The sequence below is a fragment of the Lytechinus pictus genome, chromosome 10 (genome assembly GCF_037042905.1).
Source record: "Lytechinus pictus isolate F3 Inbred chromosome 10, Lp3.0, whole genome shotgun sequence".
Taxonomy (NCBI): domain Eukaryota; kingdom Metazoa; phylum Echinodermata; class Echinoidea; order Temnopleuroida; family Toxopneustidae; genus Lytechinus; species Lytechinus pictus.
In genome coordinates this window covers 5029100-5057081 of record NC_087254.1, presented here as the reverse complement: position 1 = coordinate 5057081, position 27982 = coordinate 5029100, and the positions used below count along the sequence as shown (strand labels likewise).

The 27982-nt window shown below is 36.9% G+C and overlaps 2 protein-coding genes across 3 annotated transcripts; one reads left to right on the top strand and one right to left on the bottom strand.

Annotated features, from left to right (window-relative positions):
• The first annotated feature begins 6 nt into the window (after positions 1 to 6).
• Positions 7 to 27305, top strand: LOC135155614 (transmembrane protein 178A-like). The gene is made up of 3 exons (XM_064105169.1): positions 7 to 85; positions 1134 to 1271; positions 23986 to 27305. The coding sequence occupies exons 2-3, from the start codon at positions 1169 to 1171 to the stop codon at positions 24276 to 24278; spliced, it is 396 nt and encodes a 131-aa protein (XP_063961239.1). The 5' UTR covers positions 7 to 85; positions 1134 to 1168; the 3' UTR covers positions 24279 to 27305.
• On the bottom strand, positions 817 to 6700 carry LOC129269763 (thiosulfate sulfurtransferase-like). 2 transcript variants are annotated; one of them, XM_054907260.2, is made up of 3 exons: positions 6480 to 6700; positions 4002 to 4600; positions 817 to 3759 (listed from the first exon to the last, which is right to left on the bottom strand). In XM_054907260.2, the coding sequence occupies exons 2-3, from the start codon at positions 4582 to 4584 to the stop codon at positions 3461 to 3463; spliced, it is 882 nt and encodes a 293-aa protein (XP_054763235.2). In that variant the 5' UTR covers positions 4585 to 4600; positions 6480 to 6700; the 3' UTR covers positions 817 to 3460. The 2 variants fall into 2 exon arrangements, with proteins under 2 accessions (XP_054763235.2, XP_063961238.1); XM_064105168.1 differs by having other exon boundaries at positions 829 to 3759; positions 6198 to 6592.
• Positions 27306 to 27982: the final 677 nt, after the last annotated feature.

Genomic DNA, 27982 nt, shown 5'->3' with positions numbered 1-27982 from the left:
GTTGTAGTCGAATGTGTAACATATAATTTTACACAAAAACCAAATCCTGATCTTCCTGGCTTGGGCTATCACAGAACATTATACTGTAAGTATATCTGTAATTTATAATCAGAATTACATGTTTTAATTGAGAAAGAAGGATAGAATATATATCAGGGTGTGGGGTAGTTTTATTTCTAATGTAATAAAGCTGAAAATTGTGTAAACCGCGTCTTACAGTTCTATTTCATTAAAAGTTTGTCAATTATAGATATGAAATGCATGTTTGTACATGTATATCACAGTTGGTGTCAGCAAATCATATCCCTCTATTTCAGTAGTTAATAGGTATTGTGATTTTTTATTACACATTTTATGAAATTCAGCTGAGGTTGTTAATTGTATTGACACCTTGCATTTCAATTCAATTAAATTCTAATAATAATAATATTATTGTAATGCGCAGTTGAGTATATATATATAGAAATTGCGCAATATACATGTAAATGTATAATTATTATTATTAATTTTTTATTTTACTCTCAATCAAACGTAATACAAAGTAATATCAGATGCAAATTTAAGGATTGACATTTTAAAGAAAAGCAGTATAAAATAAAGCGTATGGATCAAGTGGTAATAAGGGGCTACACAATGTAAGTATTGGGCAATGATATCTTACATGATCAGATGAGCATTTCATGAAACAAATAATCAGTGATTTCACTTACTATAAGCTACTGGAATACTTGCATCTGATTGGCTGACAGCAAAATTAGTCAGTTAAAAGCACTGATAAAACTCTCAATGAAACACTCCCCAGGTACACACAGATTACGAGATCTTCTCGACAGTTGAGAGCTTATTTTATTATTAATTTGTTTTTTTATTGAATACAAAACAGGTTTTCTCACTCATCTACTTTATCACTTTTCAAATTCATGTTTCATTGAATGCTTTTACATGTATTTCATAATTTGTCTATTAAATAACTAAACATTATGAGATTAAATTTGTCAAAATCCATTGCATCTTTAAACACTTTGATTTTGCACTTGATGAAACAGAAGAAATTACTTTCTTAAGTTTATGATAAGTGCAAACATGTCTGTCATGTTTTGTTGTATGATAATTATTATTATTTTTTTTTAAAGATTTGGACCGATCAGCAGCTGGTCTAGGATGTGTAATGCTGGGTCTTCAGCTATGTGGTGTGTTAACGAGCTGGCAAGCAGCGTGGACAGTCATCACCGTCCTATTCACAGATTGCGGCACCATGTTCATGTTTGGATGTAAGTAGTTGTGGTCTGGGTGGATGTCTTGTAACGTTGTAACTAAACGATGTAAATCGTAATGAATGATGACAAGTAGGCAGGAAGATTTAAGTTCCATTGATGTCTGGTTTGCTGGCAGTTGGACAATGCTGATGGAGAATTTGTCTAGGGCTCTCGTGCTTGAATCGTGTTGCCATTAATGGTAGGCGTTTCTATCAGTAACATTAGGGCGGGTCTCAACAGCCAATTGAAAACAAAATTTCTTTGGAAAGTGTCTGATGGCAAGTCAACATTCGATGATTGAGTCATCATTCAAAGGCACTAGATCAATACTTATGTTTATCATAACCTGTGATATATGATAAAACGATTTGTCAAGTGGTCTTGACTTAGTTGCAAAGTGAAAAACTCAATAAAAGTATCTTCAGGGCCTTCTGCACCAGCCTGAGTTTACAAATTAGCGCGCTATTTCTGATCCGGCAAATTATCACGATCTGAACAATCTTACTTATGGATACTTATGGATGCTTCTGAACGCAGTCTAAGACTCTATATTCAGTTCCAAATTCTGTCTCCTCTTTAGGTTGGCCGGATCATGTCCTGGTGGGTCAGCGTCAAACTTGTACTTCACAGGTTCACATTTCCAATACTTATCCAGTCCATTCTCGAAGCTGTGGACACTGGGTGCATTTACTAATTCATTACTTAGGCTATTCCAAGGTTTCCTCATTCTTATGTAAAAAGAATTCTTACGTTTCTCAGTTACTGACCTCGGAATGTACAATTTCTTATCATGACCTCTGGTAGGCCCATGCACCTGGCCCAAATCTGGCACTACCTCTTGAGATTATTTGTAATGGAGACGCAATTATCGCGCTAGTTCGCTAGATTAATCTCGAGATTGCAATCCCATATTAAATTGGGATTATTTGCAAAATGGCGTGCTATTTTAAGAATAATCCCGCTAATTCGCAGGCGCAAACGCACTCGGGATTATTTATGCACGGCGCCAGACCATATCGCATCGATGCCTTACTCGAGCAGCAATCGCTCTTCTTGCGATGGTGGAGATGGGGTTTCTTGAATCTCAAGATTAATCGCGAAGAGGGCTGATCGGGCTCAAATCTCGAGATTGAGCCAACTCGGGCTGGTGCAGCACTGCCTTTCGTCTGTATTGTGCATGACTGAACCTTGGATGCACATAGCTTGGTATGATGCTGAGGAAAGTATGTCTTGAAACAAAGTGTGGTTTTCACTGACTCTTTTGTCCCGAGCCAATCAGATCCGAGGGTTTACTGTAGCTCGTACACCTCCTAGTGAAAATCACTAACTTATTTGTTTCATGAAATGCTCTCCACGTGTACACGGACCTAGGTCTGATAGACAGAGCATGGTATGGCTGTGCACAGGGAAATGAATATATGTTTCTGAACATTTAATTCTTTAACATGGCACTGTAGTAAATTGGTACCAATGCATGCACATAAATCCCTCAGATATGCAATTTACAGTGTCAGGCACACATTCAACGGGATGCCTGCTCATGTTGTTCAGCATGGTCTAGATCAAAGTGTACTTGAATTTATAAGAACCACGTGGGTATTTACCCAACTATTAAAAAAACAACCTTGCGATGAAATATTTCACAGAAAAAAAAGACAACATAATTGCTTTTTCACAGAGATGTTGCGATCTATCTTTATTTGAGAGGTATGTCATATTATTGTACCATCTTCAAAATAATGAACTTCATGCGTGACTTTGACAACACATCCAAGGGCACCACAAATGTAGTCTCGAAAGAAGTGCTTGATTCTAACGAAAAAGTCGTGAACCATCATGGCGAGAGCTTCTTGCGTAATGAGTTAATCACCGAAATGTCTCAGAGGCTGAATCAGTTGCCCGGTCTTATATGCCACAGGCACGCCTAAGAAGCCCACTCCGGACCAATCAAAGCTTTTTTTGTTATTTTGAATGGATTATCATTGGTCGGTTTAGAGTTGGATTTGTTGGGAGTGTCTGCAGCGTTAGGGTTTATGGGCTAATAATCCCAAGATCAAGAAGATTATCTTGTATGGATTAACCCTTGGAACACAATGCTATTTCAGTATTAATACTGCTCAGTTTTTATAGACATTAGGCTGAATTTGATATCAGGCATACATTGTAGGTCTCGAATGGCTAATAACCATGAAGCCTCATATCAGTTACTGTTTATTGTAAGTGTTAATACCGAGAAGATCATCGGGTGCTCTCTGGGAGAACTCGTCCCAAGACCCATCGAAAATTGCCACATCCTCCTTCCCTTGGAGGAAAGCAGCCATTGCTACGATACAAGCAGTTACTCCCACATTACAGGTCGTAGTCACAGGCTTGGAGAGGTCGATGTCAGCTGATGCAAAGACTTCTCGCAGTTCAGCAGCAGTTCTGAATCTGGTGGAATCTTTTGCCATGCAGTCTTCAAAAGTAAGGTGTTTTGCCCTGTGGATGGTTCCGAGCCTGAGATCTAATGAAAAAAAATCAGGAGAAATGATTACTTCATGTTGCTAATACATGCTTGTGTCTGGTGAAGAATTCATGGACTTCCTTGTACAGTACCCTTCAGCATTCTTTAACTCACTATATTGCTATAAAAGCACAAAACAATATACTTTGCCACTTTTCTAGTGATGTAGTGAGTAAGAAATTGCAAAAGAATAACATTATTGTAGAATATATAATTTCTAAAACACATTCTTAATTTCTTACCTGGCCACAAGCTAGGCTTAGAACCATCAAACCAGTGTGATGGTCGAGTGTCCACAAGCTGAGCCGACCCTTCCTTCAGATCTTCAAGAACTTCATCATAAGTCTTTAGCAGATGCCTCTGTACTGTAGACTTGAACGTGGCTTTGACAGGATCCTCTGTTCTGTCCGCAGTCACAGAAAAGCCATCCTTGACCCATTGTTCAAGACCGCCATCCAAAACCGATACCTTGTCATGTCCAAAATACCTGAACATCCACCACACTCTTTCAGAAGTCTTTGCCTTGTAGCGAGGATCATTCTCATAGATCACGACATGTGTTTGATTTGAAATTCCTAAATTGGAGACATACTTATCAAAGTCATTTGGACTTGGAAGGGTGAACTTGAAGGGTGATTCATGGTCTTTGCATTCCTCAAGATTGAAGTAGAGGCTTCCAGGAATATGCTGTTCTTGGTGAAAGTTGTTGCCTGATTTGCCACGTGGGTTCCAGGTAACATCAAGGACAATCAAGGGTTTCTTCTTGGTGTCCAGGTGCTGAGACAACCAGGATGTGGTTACAAGGGGAGGGTCTTGATCAGCCATGATTGGAGTAGATTGCCTACATGTATACATAGGGACAACAATGAGAATAAATTAAGATTTGAGAAGCAAGATCAAACACTTTTCATGTTGTCTTTTGCATCATGCCACCAGTACAAACGTGGTTTTCACAAATTTAAAGCTTTTGGTCCCCTTTCTTCCTAATCCCAAATAATGTCATTTTTTGTGATGACTACCAGATTAATTTTTTGTCACATTCGTGGTTTTGTTAAAAAATGTGTGGACAATATGAATTCCTAGATAATGAAATACTCACTATGGACATCAGTGAATCTGAATCTGAACTAGAATACTTAACACAAAATGTTCTTTATGAATTATGTTTTTGGCATCACTTACAATTCAAATCTTCATCTACAGCAATATACAGTACAATATTTTTTTTATGATAGTAAAATGTTTGTATGCTGTTCTTTACAATATGTGCTCTGATACATCTAGATATAATTGGCCCCAAATTTTAAAAGCATTCACAGCCCTATAGAGTATATACTGTGTTTAATTGTAGATTCTTTGTATGTAGTTAACATTACAGTAGGGCATTTCTCTACTACTAATTAGTTAATTGCCCTATATGTATGTAGCACCATTTCCAAAGCCTATCAATTATGTAAAGTCCCTATTGCAATGTCTGATCAACTAGTGACTGTATAGATGTAATGAACTGTAAACTTGTGTAATTTACTTTGCTGACACCTCATACTGAGGCTATTGGACATTGATAAATTATGGCATGAATTTCTTGCTGCTCATATGTACTTTTACATCATGATAATCAATTTCACAAAAATGGTCGGATCAATAAATATTCATTGATCTGACCATTTTTGTGACATTGATTATCATAGCGGCACCTGTAATTGTTAAGTATGAAAAAGTATTAATAAAAACGTACAAAATATCAAAGAAATTATAATATTTTATGAACACACAGCATGCATAATGTGCAAGATTTTTCAAAACTTAGTTTTTTATAGTATTTAGTTTTATCTGTTTGTTTGTACAAATCATGCCTCTGTGCACGCTGTCCTACACATCAATACTGCCTTTGATCCCTATTACCTTCTCTAGGGCTATACATTTATATTGTATACATTTGGCCTATATACTGTATGTTGCTAATCAAAAATAGGCGCAGAGTCCATCGACCTTGTGAACCTTCCTATTCAAAGCAGAGGAATTAGAGGTAATGGATGGCTGGTTTATTAGCCCAGTAAGCAAATACCTACACTAATGCATATTCCTCATAGTACCTCTGTACAACATCTGCAGAATATGCATGACGGCATGTTGTTTAACAAAAATCGAGCCATAGGCACACACCTGACATACTCTTCTGAGTTAGATGAGACATTATTAAGATCAAAAGTTATGCAAGCCTTCGTATGTAATGTTTGCTCTCTGACATATATTAAAGATAGCATACAGTATGAGACCTTCAGTAATGCAGTGCTGCAGTATGCATGTACTGGCTTTCCTTTAGTTATCCCTTCTCAAAAATCAATCTTTGAATTGTACACAATATTTTAATAAATTCCAAAGATTTTTCTCAGAAAATCACCATTTGGCCACATTCAAACTCTATGTGTACATACTTGATATTTTGAAAAATGCATGTTGGGTATTGAGAGACTATGCGAAACCCACAGCAATAACCAAAGTTGTATAGTTATATTCATTTCAATATGACGAAAGCCTGCATGCCCTTTCACAAATGACAGGGCAAGTCCGACTCGAGCAATGATGCCGGGGATCTCTCCGAAGAAATATCCAAGAATTCATGACGCAGGTATGCTGTTGCACAGGCCTCAGTATGCATGCCATAAATTGGGATGGATCAAAGCTAATGGGCAGCGTGTATTAAGATTCACGTTTACCTGACTGCTTTCCCGAGCTGAAAAACAATCGAAATATGCTCGTCTCTTTCTTGTTCTAGTCTGTTCAATCGCCTTGTTAATGGTGCCCTGCTCCAAAATTCCTTGCTCAGATTGGCAAGTTTACCAGTTGTAAATGGGAGGTAGGTCAATATTTATTTGATGAGAAATATATTCCAACTGAGCACTGATCCCAGTGCAGCTTGTACCATTTATTTGACAGTGTAGACTTTGTACCTGAAAATTCAAAGGGAAGGTTTAGAAGAGTAAAATAACCACCAATTAGAAGTTCAGAATTATATTTTGCTACCCTGATTGGAAAGGTGTTTGTTATCAAGCCACTTCCCCTATTCTATCTCTCTCTCTATCTATCTCATCCCTCTTGTCTTTTTATCTTTTTATTTTCTGTCTTTCTTTGTTTTTTGTTTTGTTTCTCTTAGTCTCAATCAAATTTCCTAATTTGCCCTCTGATAACTCTGAAGTTTTCCTGGCTGAATTATTCTATTCTCAATATATATGCAAAAAGATGTTCAAATACTTGAGATGTTTTAAAGTACAATACATAGCTTTGAATTGAGATCCTTTTTAGTTATGACTCTTTTGAGTATGAATTGATGTAAATTGCCCATCCAACTAAAAAATGCCTCCAGCAGATCTGATTCACTATATAAAGGAAGGCCATTATACACACATGCAATGTTCCCGATGCAGGGTGAAAGTTAGAACCTGATGACTTCCGACCTTACGGGCCGATTAATAATAAACGCACACTCATCATCCTCAGCATTGTTCACCTGCATGTTGGCAAGAAATCGCCAATAATTTGAACAAACAAGAAGTGCCATTGACAAGTGCGTCTTGCATCAATTAAGCAGGCCGTGTGTTTGCCTCTGTCATTAGCACCGGCAGTATTGTGTCTATGCCAGCACAGAAAGTACCTCCTTAATTAGCGTTAACCTTTTCTCACCGTGAGCCAAAGTGGAGTTGCGGATCGGTGCGTTCTTAAGAGCGCGTCCTTGGTGCGTGATGCTCGGTTGGTTTCTAGAGCATTTTGGATGAACGAGGCCTTAATGAACGATGTCATTCTCACCTTGAACAAGATAGAGTCTATTTGTTTATACACTCATTTTCCATATACATATTATTGTCCCATTTACATTATGAATTCCATGATTTCAAAATGACATGTAAAGAAGTGAGTTTTTATTGACTTTATGGTACATGAATTGAGATCGTTTCATCAGATACATTTTATTATTATTAACATGTCAAGTATAAGTTTTTATCATAACAAAATTGTTACCACATTTGAATGATTCAGAACCAAATACTGCAACAACAAAGAATGTTCATTTTACTGAAAATCAACAATCTGTGTATTAAATGGGACAATGTACATCTAGTTGCATTGCAGAACTGTCTTTGATGGTTTTAAAGGATTCTCGATAATTTTATGTGCTGTATGAATTGTCTGGAACCATCTCATAAATATTGCCCCTCATTGAAAATAACTCAACAGAATGAGATTCCATTTTTACATGATATATCTTGGTAGAAAGATTTCATACTTAGAACTTGAAATTTTTGTTGAAGGCAATGGAGTTGGTCAATGACGGTAGGTCAATGGACCTAGTCGTTGATCAGCATCAAGTTGATATGTTAACAGTATTCTAAAATACATTACAATGAACAAGGCAATTGGAGTCAAGTGCCTATTTTGATATGGAATGATTGATATTTATCATTATTATTGAGCCATTTGGTTTGAAGAGTATGTTCTGCACAAATACTCTAGATCCATTACCATCATTCTATCAAAATATTAATTCGAAAGTCAAAAAGGGGCCTAAGCTTTCGATCCTAGCAGAATCTTCGTCGGAGGCAAAATGACAAACATATAAAGAGGAATATTAATTCAGACAATATAAGAGAATGGATGAGAAAATCGTTGCAATCTGATTGGTTGAGAGCTATGCATGCATTTTTTACTGGGCTGCATGAACGATACTGATAATCACAACAATATCCATATATGCTATTGCACATGCATGTAAACTGTTGCACAGGCTTATGTAAAAATTTTGATCATGCAAATTAAATGGGGATGCTACATGTAATTAAAATCTACTATATAATCAGTTAATATTTGGTGTAGATTAGTGTAAATAGAATTGTTGATTACAGAGACTGAACTCCTTTTTAGATCATTGTTATGGGATAAGACCCGAGACCAGTTTTTGAAATGTCCCACCACCCATCCCTCCCCCAGTGAATGATACAAAGTTGTAAATGTACATGTATCTGTGCATGTTTTTGTTCTCAATAAGGAGCTATCACAGGAGCGAATCCAGGATTTCCCAAGGGGGGAGGGGGGGGGGATTTGCCACTGAGCTATCATATGTTGATTGATTCATGTTTTCTGTTATTGATAAGGAATTATCTCCAGTATATCATTGGACCAAGGGGGATCCCCAGGAAAATTTGACAAGCAAAAAAAAAGTCCTCGGTTGTGTATGAAAGACATATTCCCATTAGAAATATCTGCTGCAACTCTCAAGGGAGGGGGGGGGGCACACTTGTGTATGAATGACGTACTTACATTTAAAATATTGACTATGACTCTCAAAGGGGGGGGGGGGGGAGCATGGACCTGAAATGCCCCCCCCCCTTGATCTGCCACTGCATCGGGCCAGCTAATGGTTCCACATCTACTACAGATCGTAAAAAATGATAATCGTTCACTTCTCATTATCCTTAATCAACTTTTAATGATTAAAACTGTAGTAGATGCAACAAAACATGTAGCTTGACAGGAACTTGATTTGATTTGATTTTATTTTATTAATCTATTTTACTTCTACATAACAATGTAATATGATAACATACATGTGAATATAATATTTAAGACATTTTGACAATAAATCAGACATACATATATCATTGAACATAAAATCATTTGCAGAAGATGGATTGCCATTGTAAGGAAAAATGCTTGAAAATATGAGAAACCGGAACGTATATTAATAATATTCATATTTTGAGCAGAATGGACGACTATGATTTATTTAAATTTCAACTTTTAAAGGAAGAAAAACAAACAAAGTCTTGCTATAATAATTATGAAGAAAAACGAATATGATGGTGAAAATGAAGATGATGATGGAGATGATGATGATGATGGAAATGATGATGAGGAACTTCAATTTAAACACCTCCCTTTTTTGGTAGATCTCCTTTCTGGTGATCTCACTCGACACACTATGAAGTAATCTGATTATAAGGACTTCTGAGTTTTACCTTTGTCCTTATCTCAAAACTTGAAGACTGATTTGACATCGTACTTGACCCATTTCATTCAATCAACTTCAGTTTTACCATATCTCAAACTTCAAAAATTTGGCATTGTACTTGGCCCACATCACTCAAGTAAAAGGACTTTTCAATTTTACCTTTTCTCAAAACTTAAAGCTTGATTCAACATCATACTTGACCCACATCATTCAGGTATAAATTACCTCACCCCAAACTTAAAGATTTACTTCACTATAATGTTGGCCTCCATCATTCAAGTAAGAGTAGATATCAAACCTGAAACTTAGAGATTGACTTGACATTGTACTTGGCCCACATCATTCAAGTATTAAAGGACTTCATTCGTACCGTATCTCAAAACTTAAAGATTGATTCAACGACGTCGTACTTGGCCCACATCATTCAAGGCGAACCTGATGATATGGCTGAATTATTATTTAATGTAATAGAGTTCCCTGTAGTACCTTTGTCTATGATGAACCAATCATTCAATGTCATAGGGCTCTGCCAAGAGGTGTTTGGCATTCTGTCTGACCTTCTCATTGGCCCTCTATTATTAACTTCCTCTTTCCCCCTTGAGGACACCATACCATACCACAGAAAATCCTGTAGGAGCTGAAATCAGAATGATAAGACGATCAACAATGAGCCGATAGTTACTGTTGTAGCCGACATGAAATCTGACATGCGTGTGTTTTTATTTCAATTCTACAAAACATTATACATGTCATCAATGAAGTAACAATGTATTAACAATACTTAAAATGTAGAACTGCGGTGATCTATTAAAAAGCACAGCTTGTAAGACATAGATCACCTGTGAGACATATATACAATGCAAAGATACATAAGAATACATACGTATACATCATGTAAGCAAACAGAATAGGAGAGAAGAAAGTGTAGAGGGCGGAAGTTTAAGGAATAGAATCAAGAAAAACGGCAGAGCTATTTAAGGTATATCGAAAAGATGAAAGTGCAGACAGGAGAGGAGAGCCTAGAGAAGAAAGAGTGAAGAGTGAGGAAGGGGAGAATGAAATAACTTACACATGTACGGCATGTACCTAAATTCACAAAAACACACACTACTAAGAAAGGTAATAATAAACATGAGAAATTAAAATATACATTAAAAACTACATAGAATATTAAAGGCAAGGCAGAGAGACATATACACAAAACACACAAACACGTACAGTTCAATGAACAAGTTGTAGAAAAGTACAATTTACCGTACATATATACTGCTAGCAAAGTAGATTTGTACTTAAATGTTGATAATTTACGGGTAGATCTATGCAGAATATCAGAATTAATCACATTCCAAACACAGGGGCCACTGTGACGAATAGAATTCAAGCTAAGTTGGTTTTTTGCTTCAAAATGGTGGAATTTCTGAGAGGATCGGGTATTATAAGCATGAAAATATGTATATATTTATATTAACTGCTGTCACATTATGTAACTCAGGTTGGTTCTTAAACTTTTGTTTTCGAGTAGTTGATAATCATTTTGTTTGCATTAAACTACTCAACCACTTTCAATAACTCATGGTTTGTAGTATCAATAAGTGTGTTTTAGTTCTAGTGAGAAGCAATTAAATTAGTGTCATCCGCAAATAGGACAAATCTAAAGAATGTCGAGGCTTTGTACAGATCATTAACATAAATTAAGGAAAAAAGGGGACCTAAAATTGAACCTTGAGGTACACCAGTATTAACGTCTTTGTATCTTTTGGTTTTGGTAAGATATTAAACAAAAAGACAATCTTAAAGGAGATATGAACCAGAAGCCATCTCAAATGCTCGACTCCATGTACTCACATCAGGTTGTTTTTACCGTAGTTTTTGCCCTGTGTTAAAGTCAATGGCAGAAATCAGACTAACCTTAGTTTTCAGTTTTTACCAGAGTTTTCTCAGGTAAAAAGTTTTATGCAACAGGCCCCTGGCAGGTTCCTAACCCATAAACATTCTGAGCAGTATTGTGATGTTTCTTGTAGGCCCACCTGAATGAGAGCATGCTAATTTACTACTCAATACATCAGTTCATACTTCAGTAGTTATGTTTACCAAGTAACAAAACATGTATACTTTCCTCTCAAAGACATTTTATTTTCTCTATACGAATGAAATCATTGGCTAACTTATTCTCTGCGTTATGAATATGTGTAGTTGTCTCAAAAGGCATATTTCTGAGAGGACCACAACCTGAGGTGTTAAACCTACACCCTGGAGATTTAATGCCAGAGAGTGTAAAGGTAACAACCAAAGGTGTTGTAATTAACACCCATAAAGTAGGTGTTGAACTAACACTGGAGTAAAATGACTGGTTTGGTGCTTTATTTACACCAAACAGCACCACAAGTTGATTGATGTGTCAAGAAACCCAATGTGAAGCTTGGTAGTACATGAAAACTTTGCCCCATCTTACAAAAAGTTGCGATTGATCCAATCACCACAACTAAGGAAATACCAGCAACGTCAACATCTAAAGTGTATGTTTGTTCAAATAATTTTATGGATGTGATGTATATTAGGAATATACATCACATCCATTGTTTTCTTGAAAATGCAGAGTGCTTCTCTTTGTTTACAAAGGACAAAGTGCTTGATTCCTGTAGAAAAAATCATGACATTGATGGATTTTCATATAGTTGAGGTTGATCAGATCAATCGTAACTCTTTGTACGACAGGGCCCTGAAATCACATAGACTGCTCCCAATCCCTCCCAGACTTTAATACTCTAACTGGATAATCTCGAGGTGGAACTCTAGATCACTGCAATTTAAATGAAATTTTAGAATTTTAAGTGGGCAATTCCAACATCACAGACAAGTTATCTTGATATTCTTTTTTTATTCAGAACATTTCACCTTTGAATTTTTAGAAGAATTTTTTAAAATTTGCTGTCATACATTGAAATTTGTGAGACATTACCTATTTTTGAGCAAGCGCCATGAGCGCCCAGCAGAGGCAGATACCAGCCCTATACAAGAACCCATTATCATCAGCATCATTCATCATACAATGTAGGATTGAGAAATTAGATCTACATAAAATATTAAAATGATCATGTATTGTACCAACGTGTATATAGGCCTAAATGATCTAATCAATGGCTTTCAAAGGAAAATAGACTAAAGCAGCAATATTGTGTGTCTGTCATGCTTCATTTGCTCCCTAAGGCCTCTCCTACTGGCTAAGCACCGCCTCAGAACGATGCTAATTTTGAGATTGCTCTGTTTATTTATTCAATGCAATCTGATTCATGTTTCGCATACAACCATAGAGCGCAGACATATGCATGTACACAGTCATGTGCTATGTCACATCGAGAAAGAGAAGGGGAAAATCCTCTGCACGGAACTATGTGCAGTTTATGTGGTGTGCATTGGTAATTCCCAGAAAGAGTGGCATGTATTCCACTCTTGTGTGGGAAGATTGCGGAATGCATAGATTCATTGCATAGCTTTCGTTTCTATCTGTTGAGAGGGTTGAATCGGGAGTTCAACTTCAGTATGAATGTGATATTGGTGTTCGTTTGTATAAAACTATGCGGTAGTCAGTGCTGATCATTCTAGAAATATCTCAGGGTTTTTTATGATAAAAATACTAAATTACATAAATTTGTGTTCAAATAGAAATTAAGCTGGAAATTGGGATTATGACAAACTAAATTATAAATACACGACTTTCCGATGGTGTCTGTGACTAATATCTGTTATCCTGAAATAACATATAACATCACAGTATTTAGGAAATATATTTACACCTTTTCATTTTCAGTGTTAACTATCCTGTTTTCATGTAGTTCTTGAACCAAATGTAACATAATACATCATCACTGGATTTAAGACAAACATATATAACGGGGAATAATTTTGCTTTACAAATTAGAATAGCATTTTGGTCATAGGAGAAAAGCTCTCAACTAAGGTATATGTACAGTCCCATGTAAAACTATACTATACAAAAGACTTTATGCATAGCAGTCTTTCAAAAATGTGGAGCAAATTGCAATTCGATACCAGGAAAATATTCCCTATAGAAGGCCTACTCTGATACTTAAAACATATTTCTATGAATGGAAAGAGTGCCTAATGAGAAAATCAAAATCATTTTGCTTGTTTGTGAATTTCTCAGAGTCAGAGTCTTTCAGTTTTGTTAAAACTTATCTATTCATAAATAACAAGACTGTTCTGATTTTATTAGGTTGGATGTGGCACGGACCTTTGAAGAGATGGACATTCATCGCTTAGACAATTAATTCACTAACAGGTGACTGTTATTGTAATCTGAATAACTTCATACTAGTCTACTTTGGTCCTATGATAGTCACAGTGAGAAGGGCCTAAAGCTGTTCATGATTGGTCATTTATGTTTCACAGGTTGTATGTGCAGTTGATAATGAATCACTGAAGTCATGGAAAATTGATGTGCAGTTCTTGGTTACCTTTGGTAATCTTAGTTCCATCTGTTTTATTTGGGAAAATGTCAGTATATTTTAATATAGAGGCAATTTTGTGATTGTTTGCCATTTGAAATTCAATTTTCCCAAGTTTCTCTATAGTATTCCAGATATACGTGGCACATAACATGTATCGATCGTGTATCTCTCAATGTTATTGAGGTTCTTATGTGTGAGCGGATCAAATACTATCAAATGTTATATCACAAAAATCGTCTTCTTCTCAAGTTTGCTGCTCCAGAAATGAAGCATGTTGATTGAAAGGCACACGTATGCTGAAACGGGGTATCAGCCAACAAAAATCTAGACCAGGGAAACTGTTTTGTCTTTAGGTGATCAGATACACCTTGTTATAGTCATGGCTATTGTAACAACATCTGTACATTTTTATTAAGATGCACATAACCAGGTGACAGTGACTGTCATCGGATCAGAGAAAAGCTCACATTAAAGCCCCCATCACACTTATTCGGAATCAGCAGGAATCAAGCAGAAGCTGGAAAGAAAAAAATATTCAAAAAATCTAAAAAAATTTGGGAGGAACTTATGAATTCACCAAACTGGAGTTGAAATTCAGTAAATTGACCAGGTGTATCATCATACACTAGTCAAAATGAACCGCAATGGAGTCAGATTGATAATTCGTGCTACGTTCTTGGACATTCTAGGGGCATTTTAAATATCCTGACTGCATTCTGACTGCATTCGAAATATTTTTGTCATTTCTTTTGGCCGTCCCAAAGGTATTGGTCATGTTCAAAACATTCGAGGGATATTTTTGAACGGTGTTCGAAGTAGATTTAAATGACCAACTGGTGGTCAAACAATAGTCCTTTCATTCAGGCCAATTCTGCTTGATTCGGAATAAGTGTGATGGGGGCTTAATGGATCATCTCTTCATAGGTCCATGGATGTGGCAAAGATCGCCTTCATCTGTACATAAAATCAAATATTAAGTCTACGTTATCCAAACATAAATACTATATTTCATTTGTTATCACCCCATCCCTATATTATGTTGACTCCAATCATAATGCAACCATAATGCAACCCTGATCCTAACCATAACCCCACCCTATGCCTCGAGAGATGTTATAATCAGAACACTTGTCATGGGGGCATCTCATTCTGAAATGTACAAGTCATACCAATCATGCATTTCAACTTCAAATATTCTAGAAATGGACTGAGTATAGCCTTGGCTCTGATATTCATGTTTGCAATCCTCTTTGTAAATCCACGGCTGTGCTAGTCGGGTTCATTAAGTGAGCCTGACATGCACGGTACATGTATGCATACGTGTGCATGACGGCGTGGACTTCTACATGTATTCTCCTGTCGTAACAGGTTAGCCTTCTCCGAGATTTCTCCAGCTTGTATCTCCTGGTCTTAAATACCTACAGGGGTGTTAAGTCATGTTGATATTTCTTTTGAATGTTAAATAAAAAGGATAAAATGTCTAAGTGGAGAGCTTAGAAATGTACAGGGTTCTGTGAGGGTGAAACAAATGGTAGGCTGACTAAATTCTACCTTTGGTTACTTTTAGAATAGAAAAGAATAGATTCAAAGTCATAGTCATTTACTTATAAGATATCAACGGTTTTGTGAAGCAATAAAGGCATCAATCCACATTTACCGCTTTCCACCGAGGTATGAAATGGGTACCTGATAAGATGCGAAAGCCCATGTAGTATGCCTAGCAATTGGGTTTGGAAAACTCTCATTGGACTGTTCACCAGGGAGTGGAGAAAGTACATACATGGTATGAGGGCAAGCCAGGATCCGATGACCTGGGTAATAATATGTCTATAAAGTTATTGGAGACATTGTGATGTACTAGTTTGTGTGAAAGTGGAATAATAATATGTTATTATTATTATTATGAAGGGAGGCAATATTCTGTTTCTCATCAAAATGACTGCATTTTCAATTTATTAGTCAAGATCGAGGACTTGATTCTTTAAAGAGATTATCATACAGTACTTTAATCATAATTCTTCATGTGTTTATATAGTAGATGAATAAATTTCTCTAAACGAAAATACTGTTAATAATGGGTGACAGTTTTATTAATCATCATTAAATGCTTGAAATGAGAAGACACATTTATAAATGATAGTTCTGAGTTAAAACTAGGAAATTTTGTGTATGTTACCTCCAACTTCATGTTGTTTAGGAAATTATTTTTTTATTCAGAATACTTGATAATTGCCCATGATATTGAAAAATTTCATATCAACGTACTTAGCAATTTGTATTGTTTGGAATATGTAAGTAAGATCAGTGAAAGTAAAACAGAGAAAGGGCAGGCACTTTTTGTTCACATTCCAAATTGAAGGATTACCAACTGTGGAATGGTCTCATAACCCATGGACAGCCCATCACCATAGCTACAGGAATTCACAGTGATAAAAGTAAATCGAGTGCTTGGATGTGCACCAGCTAGACTGATGCATCTAGCTGAAATGAGTGTGTGCTTTTGACAGTGTGGGTGCCAGCGAGTGTGTGTGTGTGTGCTTCTGCATGTGTGTCTGTGTAGGAGAGCATTGTTTCTTCCCGCTGTGGGTGTATTACCACTAGCAGTAGGGAGCAGGCAGGTGATTTGGGGGAACCTTGCTTGCTTGCTTGGTCATCGCTGCATGCATGCTGGCAGTGCAGGCCTCGTCAGCCACCGCCACTCAATTGATAGCGCAGACAATGTATGATGAATGCACACGATGTGTACATGACATAATTATGCACATGTGTTGATAATAGATTCAACATTCCTTGTAAATATCACCTTGCTGACAGGATTTGGGCAGACAAAACACAATCTAGTATTATTGTCTTTTTAAGACAAAAAATATACAATTTTCAGCAAAATTCTTAACATTCAGCATCAATTGAAAAATGAAGTTCTCCTCACACTAACTCAAATAGCTTGTAAACTTAATTGATAATTTCATTTGAAATGTGGAATTTAGGATAGATAAATACTGTTCTAGACCCTAGCTGGAATGTAAACAGCACTTCCTTTGTTTAAGGAAAATAGATATCCAAATATATTGTACAGATGTAAACCTGTATACTCATTTATATAGGCTATTCATTCATTCATTCATTAATACATTTACATGCAATCTCTCATTCATCCATTTATTGGTTCAATTGTTTAAGTACTTTCTAATTGTATCAAATTTACACCACTGAGCGCATTTAAGAATAACGTACATAATCTAATACCTTAAAGATAAATACCAGTTATATCTAGACCTCAAATTGAGTTTTAAAAAATCCAATGAAATTGCCACCCAAGTGTTAATGTATTTATGTTATCTGTTTTTGGAATATTTATCATTCTTGTCTTAGATTTTGGGTCAACATTTAATAAGGCTACAGGTGTATCTCCTCTTTTTTGTTGGCCCCTCATTCTCATAAATATGTTTTTTTATGTTGTGACAATGTTTTACTTATGTATCTTATGTATGTTTTTCATGTTTTTTTATTGAGAATGTAAATGAAAAATTGAATTGAATTTACGTTCCAAATGGCTCTGGAAGAAAATATGTAATTGCTGAGAAATTAGCAAAATAAGCACGGAATTCCATCAATATGTCTGGTATTTTTCACGCAATATTAATACACTGTCCCATATATGCTTTTCTGTGTTAGTGATCATCAGAGTTATCGGTTTTCAGCTTAGATTTCATGATTTCACAAAGATAAGTTTACACTAATGTACCAGATCTAGATATATGGTGACAATTAACCTGGATTTAAAAGACTTTCTCATGAAATAATTGTTTGCTGCAACTACTTTCTTTTACCTTTAAAACCCAGGCCAAATTTACACTGGTTGCAGTCATATTGGCACCTTTACAAGACACAGACATAAGTAGAGCACTTGTCAAGTGAGACCTATTCCTCTCTTGTCACTCATATGTCAAATGAATACTTGTACAGAAGAGTCCGCCTAGTGGATGATATATAGGGACGAGTGTGTGAAATGTGGAGAAAATTTAGAAGATGATGTCCTGTAGTTCATTTTATATTAGGGTGTTGGAAAGATTCTGCGATGTTGTTCGTTAAGTTGATTTCACTGAAATATCTTAATCCACCAGCTGCATTTCCATTTGATCTGGGCCCCGTCTTACGAAGAGTTGTGCTTGATCCAATCAACCTCAACTATGGAAAGCCAGCAATGTCTACATCTAAACTGCATGTTTGTTCAAAGTATCTTTTAAATATGATGTATAATTCATGCATACACTGTTTTCTTGAAAATTCAGTGTGCTTCTCTGTACTTACAAAGGGCATCATGCAAATTTCCTGGAGAAAAAAATGTGACATTGTTGGATTTCCATATAGTTTATGGTGATTGGATCAATCAAAACCATTTGTAAGACCTGTCATGTGTATCACAGCATACAAAATAATACAGATAAATCAAGATAAATCTTGAGGCAGGGCCTCAACTACAACCCTGGTCCTTGCCGTTTCCAAACTATGGTGGAATAGCTGCCAAATGATGTAGGAATCTCTTCATTGCTATATTATCTTCAGACTGAGATTGAATACATATACCGTATCTACTGTAAAATTACTGCTTTGTAAAATTACGTAAAAAACAAAAGGGTCTCAAAACAAACTGGTCTCGTTAGCCAGAGAAGCTGAATATATTCCGTATAAAAGCGGCACTTTACGTTATTATTATTATAATTAGTAGTAGTACTAGTACATGTAGTAGTAGCAGCAACTGCAGCAGCAGTAGTAGTAGTAGTAGTAGTAGTAGTAGTAGAAGTAGTAGTAGTAGTAGTAGTAGTAGTAGTAGTAGTAGTAGTAGTAGTAGTAGTAGTAGTAGTAGAAGTAGTAGTAGTAGTAGTAGTAGTAGTAGTAGTAGAAGTAGTAGTAGTAGTAGTAGTAGTAGTAGTAGTAGTAGTGAAGTAGTAGTAGTAGTAGTAGTAGTAGTAGAAGTAGTATAATAATGGTATTTACATGCCATCTATCCACAAGTAATCTATCCTAGATCACAGTATTCTAATATTTTACATGTGCCTTTGATAAATTAATAACACCAGTGCATTTTTGTTATGTACATGATATAATGACCCTATCTTGTAGGTTAAACTTTGACAAGATGAGCTACTCTACTCATGACATGTAGTTATCGTTGATTGGCCCCCAAGGTTAATGACATTCTGATGGGTTGTCTTGTTATAGATAGCCTTTACAAGTTAAAGCCAAACCAGATATTGATGCAGGATCACTCGGAAGAACAGAAGAGGAAAAGGGAGGGGGGTAGCGGCTGGAGACAGGGTGTGGGGTATGATATACAAAGTTTATGGGCAATTCCGTAAAATAATCGACCTTTTTGTACATCCGACCCCCATTTTTCTCACGTTTTTCTTTACTTCATAAACTAACCAAGTCATGATCATTTGAGAGCATTACAGACTGTCAAAAGAACCAGAAATCAGAGACAGAAAATTTCATGAAGGTCCCACAAACATGGGGGTCGGACGTACATATTCTATGGAATTGCCCTTATTTAGACTTGTCAAGGAAATGAAATGAAATGTCACATTAAACTCACAGTCTTGTAATTCAAACCATTGATACTACTGGAAACCATGTTTTAATTTAAGAAAAATTTCAGAAGTCTGCAATGGAGCAAGTATCGTAAGATTTAATCCCACATAAGAAGGTATCCAACATATAACCGGTACACTAAAAAAAATTTTTTTAAAGACTTGATAAGTGTTAAACTGGATGTGAATGTTTAGTCACATTTCTTACTTTATTCCAGTCATTGTTCTATTTAAATGTGATGAGAGAGAGAAGTTAAATGTGACTAACATAACAGTTACACCCAGCTAACTCATTCATAGAGTCATTTTTTCAACTAATTTATTTTAAACCCTACTAACAAGAAAAATAAATTGTCATGTTTCAGGTACTTTGCAGTTTCAGTATCAGAAGTAGGCAATAATCTTGGTTCTACTCAAATAAGTGATGATGGACTACTCTGACATTTGTGCTTCTTCGTGAAAATTTTATGGTTATCAAAAACATCTTTAAAAAAAATTCCAACACATGCTAAAAAACAAGATTGCCAAAAAAAATGAAATTGAAAATAAAATGTTTCTGGTGATACTTTGTTGTACTAACAGATATGTCATACTCTGAATGAGTGTATGATGTGTTTCAATGGCAGATATAGTATTTTGAAATAAAGGGGATGCAAAGAGCAAAGTTTGAAAATAGAGGTGGAGCAGATGACAAGATCTTTAGATTTACCTATAGATATTGATATGTGTTAATTGGATCAGGGGCCGCAGAACGGTTTTGAAAGTGGCGAGGGGGGGGGGGGCTGACACAATCAGATGGTAATTCTTTTAATGTTTTTATACATGGTTTTGGAAAAAATGAGGACTGGAGACCCCCCCCCCCCGCCCCGCTTCCGCGCCCCCTGTGGATGATTCTTACAATACAGGGGGAGTACGTGTCCCTCGTGCCCCCCCTCCCCCACTGGATCCGCCGCTGTATTTGCATCGCAGAGAGTGGACCCATTCTGCATCTTCAAATCCCTGTCATTAGGCTGAGGCATGTGTGACATACATCTGTCAATGACAGCATAACTTGTTTGGACTGTGATTTGTTTGGTCAGCCTATACAAGCTTAACGTTCCACTCAATTATAATCCCGTGTAATCTCTCCCACAGGAGGGTGAAGGTTATCATCTGAACAGAATTACCGGGCCATGACCGGGTGATTTTAGTGGGTCGGGTGACATAAGCATTGTTGATCTACATGTGCTCTTTGAGGCTCCGCAAGGGGGGACCGTGGGCGGACCGTGGATCGCGCTATCGTAGCGCGATCCACGGTCCGCCCATTGGCATTAAGGGGGGACCGTGGGCGGACCGTGGATCGCGCTATCGTAGCGCGATCCACGGTCCGCCCATTGGCATTCGCCGGATTCACACCGCAGTGAGATAGTGCGGTCTATCGTAGCACCCCCTTTTTTTGAGAGGTCCTGTTGCCATGACGCATTACTTACTATATTTCTATTTTCACAATGTTCCGACGCGTTTTACTCCATAAAATTAGGAGTGTTGAGTTGTACCGATTCAGATTCAGATCGCACCAAAATAGAATGAGTATAAAATTCCCCGCGTGTAGATGACTTCCGGCGTGCTATCGTAGCTCGGGTTCACACCGGCAGAGATAGCGCGATCTAGCGCGCGCTAGACCGCGCTATCTCTCGTGGACCACCCCCAAGAGGTGCTCCAGTGGCACGCCATTTTGGCTCGCCGTGGCTCGCTGTTGGGCGGACCGAAACGACGTTGTACCTTCCACACCGCAGAGATAGCGCGATCTAGCGCGAGCTAGATCGCGCTATCTCTGCCGGTCTGAACAGGCTCTTTGTTTTTAATCAGAAAATGATATCATATTGTGTGCAAGATATGAATGTGTTACAGAGATTTTAAGAATCTAAAATTTAGAATTGAGGAATATGTCAGTTTTTGTCAGATTGGAGAAATCTTTTACACATGTGCACCCGTCATGACCAGGTAAATTGGGTCAGATGACTCAGGCAGAGTTTATCTATGCACCTTGTTTTGAATCAAAGAAATAGATAAGAAATTGTGTGGAATAAATTAAGGTCTTACAGGAATTTAGGAAATGAAAAACTTAAAATCAAGGAATGTGCCAATTTCCATCTAATGAGAGATAAATGATGATTGCACGTACTTTCTATGAGAATGAACACATCTATAATTGTGTGCCAGGCCATGATCGGTTAAACTGGGTCAGGTGCTCACTGCTCAGGCAGTGTTTATCTTTGCACTTTGTTTTGAATTAGAAAATAAACCTGAACTTGTGTGCATGATACTGATGTGTTATAGAGACCACAAAAAATTCAAAATATGTCTGTTTCTATCCTCTGGGAGATATTTTGGTGATTGTGCATTCTTCCTTTATGCTTTTCACACTGCATTTCCTTAATCCCATACTATCCTTAACCCCGGACTATCCTTAACCCCATACTACATTATTATTCTTTTTTTTTTTGGGGGGGGGCCGTGGTTCACCTTCTCTTTCTTTACCCCGTACTATTTGCTTTGCTCATGAATATTGATGATTTTGCCACACAGAGCGTGATTACTGGTAACGTGCAATTTTGACTTTTGTGATTGGCTAATACTTAGCCCCACTTTTCCTTAACCTGGTTTTGTTTCACACTGCATCTCTTAGCACCGCAATTTTCTAGTACCGCAACAAGCCGGCTAACTTTGCTTTTTTGCAGGGCCAGATAGTACTGTATTATTTATCATGCCCACTTTGATAATAATAATAGCTGGATTTATAAAGCGTTTTTTTGCCTGGGGAAACAAAGCGCTGCTATTATTACCCCGGCCTAAGCTCAGTCTACCATCACCAGCGCTCGGTTCATGCAAGGAATGAATGCTGCCGGATACCCATTCACCTCACCTGGGTCAAGTGCAGCACAGTGCGGATAAAATTCTTGCTGAAGGAAAACACGCCATGGTTAGGATTCGAACCCACGACCCTTTGATTGAACGGCGAGAGTTACAACTACTAGTTCATGACTAAGACCACTTTGCTAAAACGTAGTGTGAAACCGAAGTGGGCTAAGCTTAGCCTTGGGAAATTGGTGGGGCTAAGGCCCCCCCCTCCCCCTTAGCCCCACCAATTTCCCGGGGTTAAGGAAAATATGTGCAGTGTGAAAAGCATACTACTGTATGAAATTGAACACATCTACATCTACACACACACACACTAATCCTCCACCCACACTCACACACACAACAAAAAATTGATATAACCACCTTTGATTGAGGTATTTTGCAGGTATGATGGTAATCATGTGCTCCCAAATCTCCAATGAGAAAGGTATGAAATGTCCCCTCACACACCGCCACATACACACCCACCCCCACCCTCACACACACAGAACAATAGTAGTTCTGAGACGTCACGATGATTCGTGCTCATATATGTTTATGAATTTAAATTCATTTTTTTGTACATCAGTGTGTCCATATCTTCTATAGATTGTAATGTGTGTGTATGTGTGTGTGATATATGTGACTTGAATTTTTCCTTCCTTTTCTACAATACAAACATAACGAGAGTATTTCATTAACGTGTATCATCTGACAAGGTGTTAGACCAGAGACCTATTCTTGGTTGTAATTGACTGAAAAGCACAGTTGTCTGACTGTTACTATGGTAACCGTTGGATAACACAGCCCACAAGTCATTTCATGAAGAGCCCTCCTGGTAATCTTTGCTCAAACATTTGATTCAAACGTACCATTCCTGCTCAAGAAAGAATGACTGTCCAGTGATTGTCAGCACTGGGCCCCGTCTTACAAGGAGTTATGATTGATCCAATCAATCGTAACTCTATGGATATCCATCCGTGTCATAATTTTTTCTACAGAAAATTTGCAGAATTTCTTTGTAAACAGAGGAGAACACACCAAATTGTCAAGAAATCAATGAATTTATGGATATACTTTTATATCTAGAATTTTTTTTGAACAAACATGTATTTTATATGTTGACTATGCTGGCTTTCCATAGTTACGATTGACGGGATCAATCGTAACTCTTTGTAAGACAGGGCCCTGGACAGTCTTTGAAGATTTCATTATCTTTTTCTCTTTGGGTACTCGTTCCTTTCTCTAAACCAATTTTTGTTCTTTTCACACCATTCAGCCTTGATGGGCCTGACATCACTACTCCTAGTCATTGCCAGCCACCAATATGAAATCAACGAGAGACCAAGTGTCCTGCCACCGTTCCCCGAAGACTATGCCCTAGACTATTCTTGGTCCTTCTACCTAAGCTGGGCTTCTTTAGGACTCTGCATTGCAAGCGGCATCATGTTCCTGATGGTAGCGCGGCAATGGCATCTGGAGGAAGTCTGGTTTAAGAAGTCACTGGAGGAGGAGAAGAAACGGTTGCCGCAGCAAAGGTATTCCCGATCGAAGCTGATACCGTCGTTCTAATGAAGACCCGCCACTATCAGCTGTGTTTGGTAAAGCAGGGTTTGTACTCGTTTAAGATCCAGGAACCGTTTAATAGTCCCTATCTCTTTCATATCCATGATCCCAAAGAAAGCTGTATAATGATGTACTTATGCTTTTTACGTGATGTAGTACTTCCTACCTAATCTACTTCAGATAATGCAATTCAAAAGATGCATGGAATTCAAGTTTTTTTTTGATAAATCTATTGGATGAAGTTTAAAAATAAAGTAAAAAAAATAAAACTTTCCCTTTGTTGCTATCGATTATTGCAAAAGTAGTAATGCACTTTGAAGAAATGCAGTTACATATCTTTTGATGTATTTTGGCTTTAAAATATTGAATATGGAGTTTATAGAGTACCAAAGTGGTGATGTCAAAGTTTATTTTTGCATTTCATTTTTTTTTTCATAGCGGAGATCCAGGCCATCAATACATTGACTTCAATCAGGTTAATTACATTATGTATTCAGGGGTTTAGTATGTATCCATGTGGTCGTATCTCAGGCCTGTTTAACCAATTCCTACCAAATTTAGTCCGGGTGTTTTTCATCACACTCCTATGAAATCTGATATCAAAACTATGAAGTGCAAAATCTGTTGTTTTTTATGATGCCACATTTTGGTACTCTGGGGTTTTTAGGGAAAAGGAAAAATTGATATTTCCATGACTTTTGGTGATACTTTGAGGTATTGAGGTTTTGTCTCTTTTACTTAAAAAACTTAACCACAACCAGCTTTCCAAGACCTTTCTTCTTTAAGGAAATTTCACTTATGATATTAAGGACATTCAAATATTTCTCATAGATATTCACAAAATATGCAAATATCATCGAGTTTTAAATCAGGCTCTTTTCATGACCAACAAGTGTTGATATAGCCAATAAGAACAAAATGAAAAAAGGAACAAAAGTTAGAGACCAAGTGCAATGAATTTCCCTGAATCTTTTATTTTGACAACAAACTTTCATTGATTTCTCATCTTGTGGTTTAAAAGTTTAATTACCCCTTTAAACATCCTTTGAAAACTGAATGATAATTCTCCTTTAAAGATATTTTGCTTGAAATACTATTTTGAAGAATAGTTTTCACTTTTTTTTTTCATTTTTGTATCCACACAAACATTTCCATGACTTGCAACCAGCATTATTATGCAAAGATATTGTGTAACTTTGTGATTTCTGAATTATAACATCCTAATCAGGATGGAAGTATGTTCCAAAACAAGAATGATACTTGCGCTTTGATGAATACTTAAAACAACAGAAAGTAGGTATTTGAATGTTAGCTCTATCCCACCTCAGGTGTGATGTGGTAAAGCACGGCCATGGCACACCTTACGATTGATCTGCGACCCGATTTTGGAATAAAACATAGTAGAATTCGATGCTAATATTGAAACAAAGAATTTCTTACTGTGTGACATTCTAAAATCCTCGTACGAATACCTATGTTCAAACCTGTGACTATACCATCATCCCTATTAGAATCAAATCGAATTCAATATCTAGTCGTGATGACATCATAACAGTCATACGATTGGCTAAGATTGAAACTAATTCGGCCTTTACTCCAAATCAAAGGCTTGCAATTAACCAAAATTGTTATATTAGTATTCTTTTAGTTAATTTGAACCTCAAATAAACAGATATTCTTAATCACATTTTCAGAAAATGAGCAAAATGCGATTTGTTCCAAAATGGGATCGTAGACCAGTCGTAAGGTGTTCGGTGGCCTCAATGCATTGACTGTTTTTACTGGATGATTCGTGTGTTAATTCAATGGGAACCAGCCAGATGAAGGAGATGTTTCATGGCAATTATGTCAACTTTACCCAAATTATAACCACAATGGAAACCTTGATTGTGATTGGCTGTTGAGCCCTGTTACCATGGTAGTTGCTGTAATTGCAAAGTTACATAACTCTTTATGAAACAGTCCCCAAGGGTCGGTTTCATGACAATTATGGTAACTCTACCAAAATCGTAGCTACAAACAGAAACCCAAAGTTTGAGTGGCTGCAAGGCCCTGTTACCATGGTAGTTTGATAACCATTCTGGCGTAGTTACAACAATCGTGAGTTTGTTTGTGAAACCAGCCCCGTTAGTCATTGCATTAAGCTTTGAACAATGTCATATTGACCAAGTATTCAAACGTCAATCAGATGTTAGTATTAGATATTCCACATAACCAATGTCTTTCTCTTACGCTGAATTTTTGACAAGATTGTAACCAATGTTGTCATATTGAAAGTTGTGTGATTGCTATTTTGTGTTGTATAAACTTGTTTTGACCTACATGTAGTTAGGGGTACTTAACAGCAATACCATAGCAGGCTGAAGTAGTGAAGGCAATATAGACATGTTTTTCTATGGAATGGTGTTCAATGATGTACATTTTACACATTAGGTTAATATCCTGATGACTCGTGTATCGTGCGAAAGAGGTTAATACTAAATAAGATTTTGCAGCTGTTTAAACGATTTTAAAAGACAAAATGTCATTTAGTGCAGATTCTTTTTTTTTCTAAGAGAGTTAATAAATGATGCCTGTTTGACGACTTGACAAAAAATGCTTCATTGTAAGCACATTGATACTATACTACTGTATCGACTCTCGACTAATGTTGATAATGCTTGACATGTAAGATAATGCAAAGGTTCTGGGAGGGGTATCTTTATTTTAACGATAATAACGATAATGATAATAATAATGTGTAATTGATGTGTGAAAGAAGGCAACTTTGTGAATTAATGTTTGTTAATTACTTAAAACATCCAACACTTGGGTAAAGTAAAAGAATCTGTGCATTTCACAGTATATTCATTCAGAACCCACATTCAATATCATGAGAGGCCTATTATTCTGGTATTGGTTGACAACTTTTTCCCATATAGTGTGCACACCTTTGCTATTGCAGATTGAAAAAAATATATATTTACCAAATGATAGATTGCAAGTGCAGGAAAGAAGGAGGATTAATCAGTTGAACTTACAATCTGATCCCCCCACAGAAATCTGATGTTTAACTGAGGTTTTTAATCTCATATAGAATGAGAGAGAAACATAAGGGCCGTCTGCACCATCCCAAGTTTTCAAATTAGTGCGCTATTTCTGATCCGACAAATTATCCCGATCTGAACAATCTCGAGATTATTTGCAATGGAGACGCAATTATCGCGCTAGTTCGTATGATTAATCTCGAGATTGCAATCCCAAGTCAACTTGGGATTATTCGCAAAATAGCGCGCTATTTTACGAATTATCGCGCTAATTCGCAGGTGCAGACGCACTCAGGATTTTTTATTCACGGCGTCAGACCATAATGCATCGATGCCTCGCTTGAGCAGGAATCGCTCTTCTTGCGATGGTGGAGACAGGGTTTCTTGAATCTCGAGATTAATCGTGAAGAGGGCCGATCGGGCTAAAATCTCGAGATTGAGCAAACTTGGGATGGTGCAGCACCGCCTATGGTTATGGATGAAAAGTCTTGAGCACTGTTTTTGGCCAATCTCTCTGGATTAATACAAAGGGGTATGTAACATTAAAGGTCAAGTCCATCCCAGAAAATTGATGAATGGAAATGATAAAGAAAAATCAAACAAGGATAATGCTGAAAATTTTGTAAAAATTGGATGTTAAATAAGAAAGTTATGACATTTTTAAGTTTCTCTTATTTATATGCA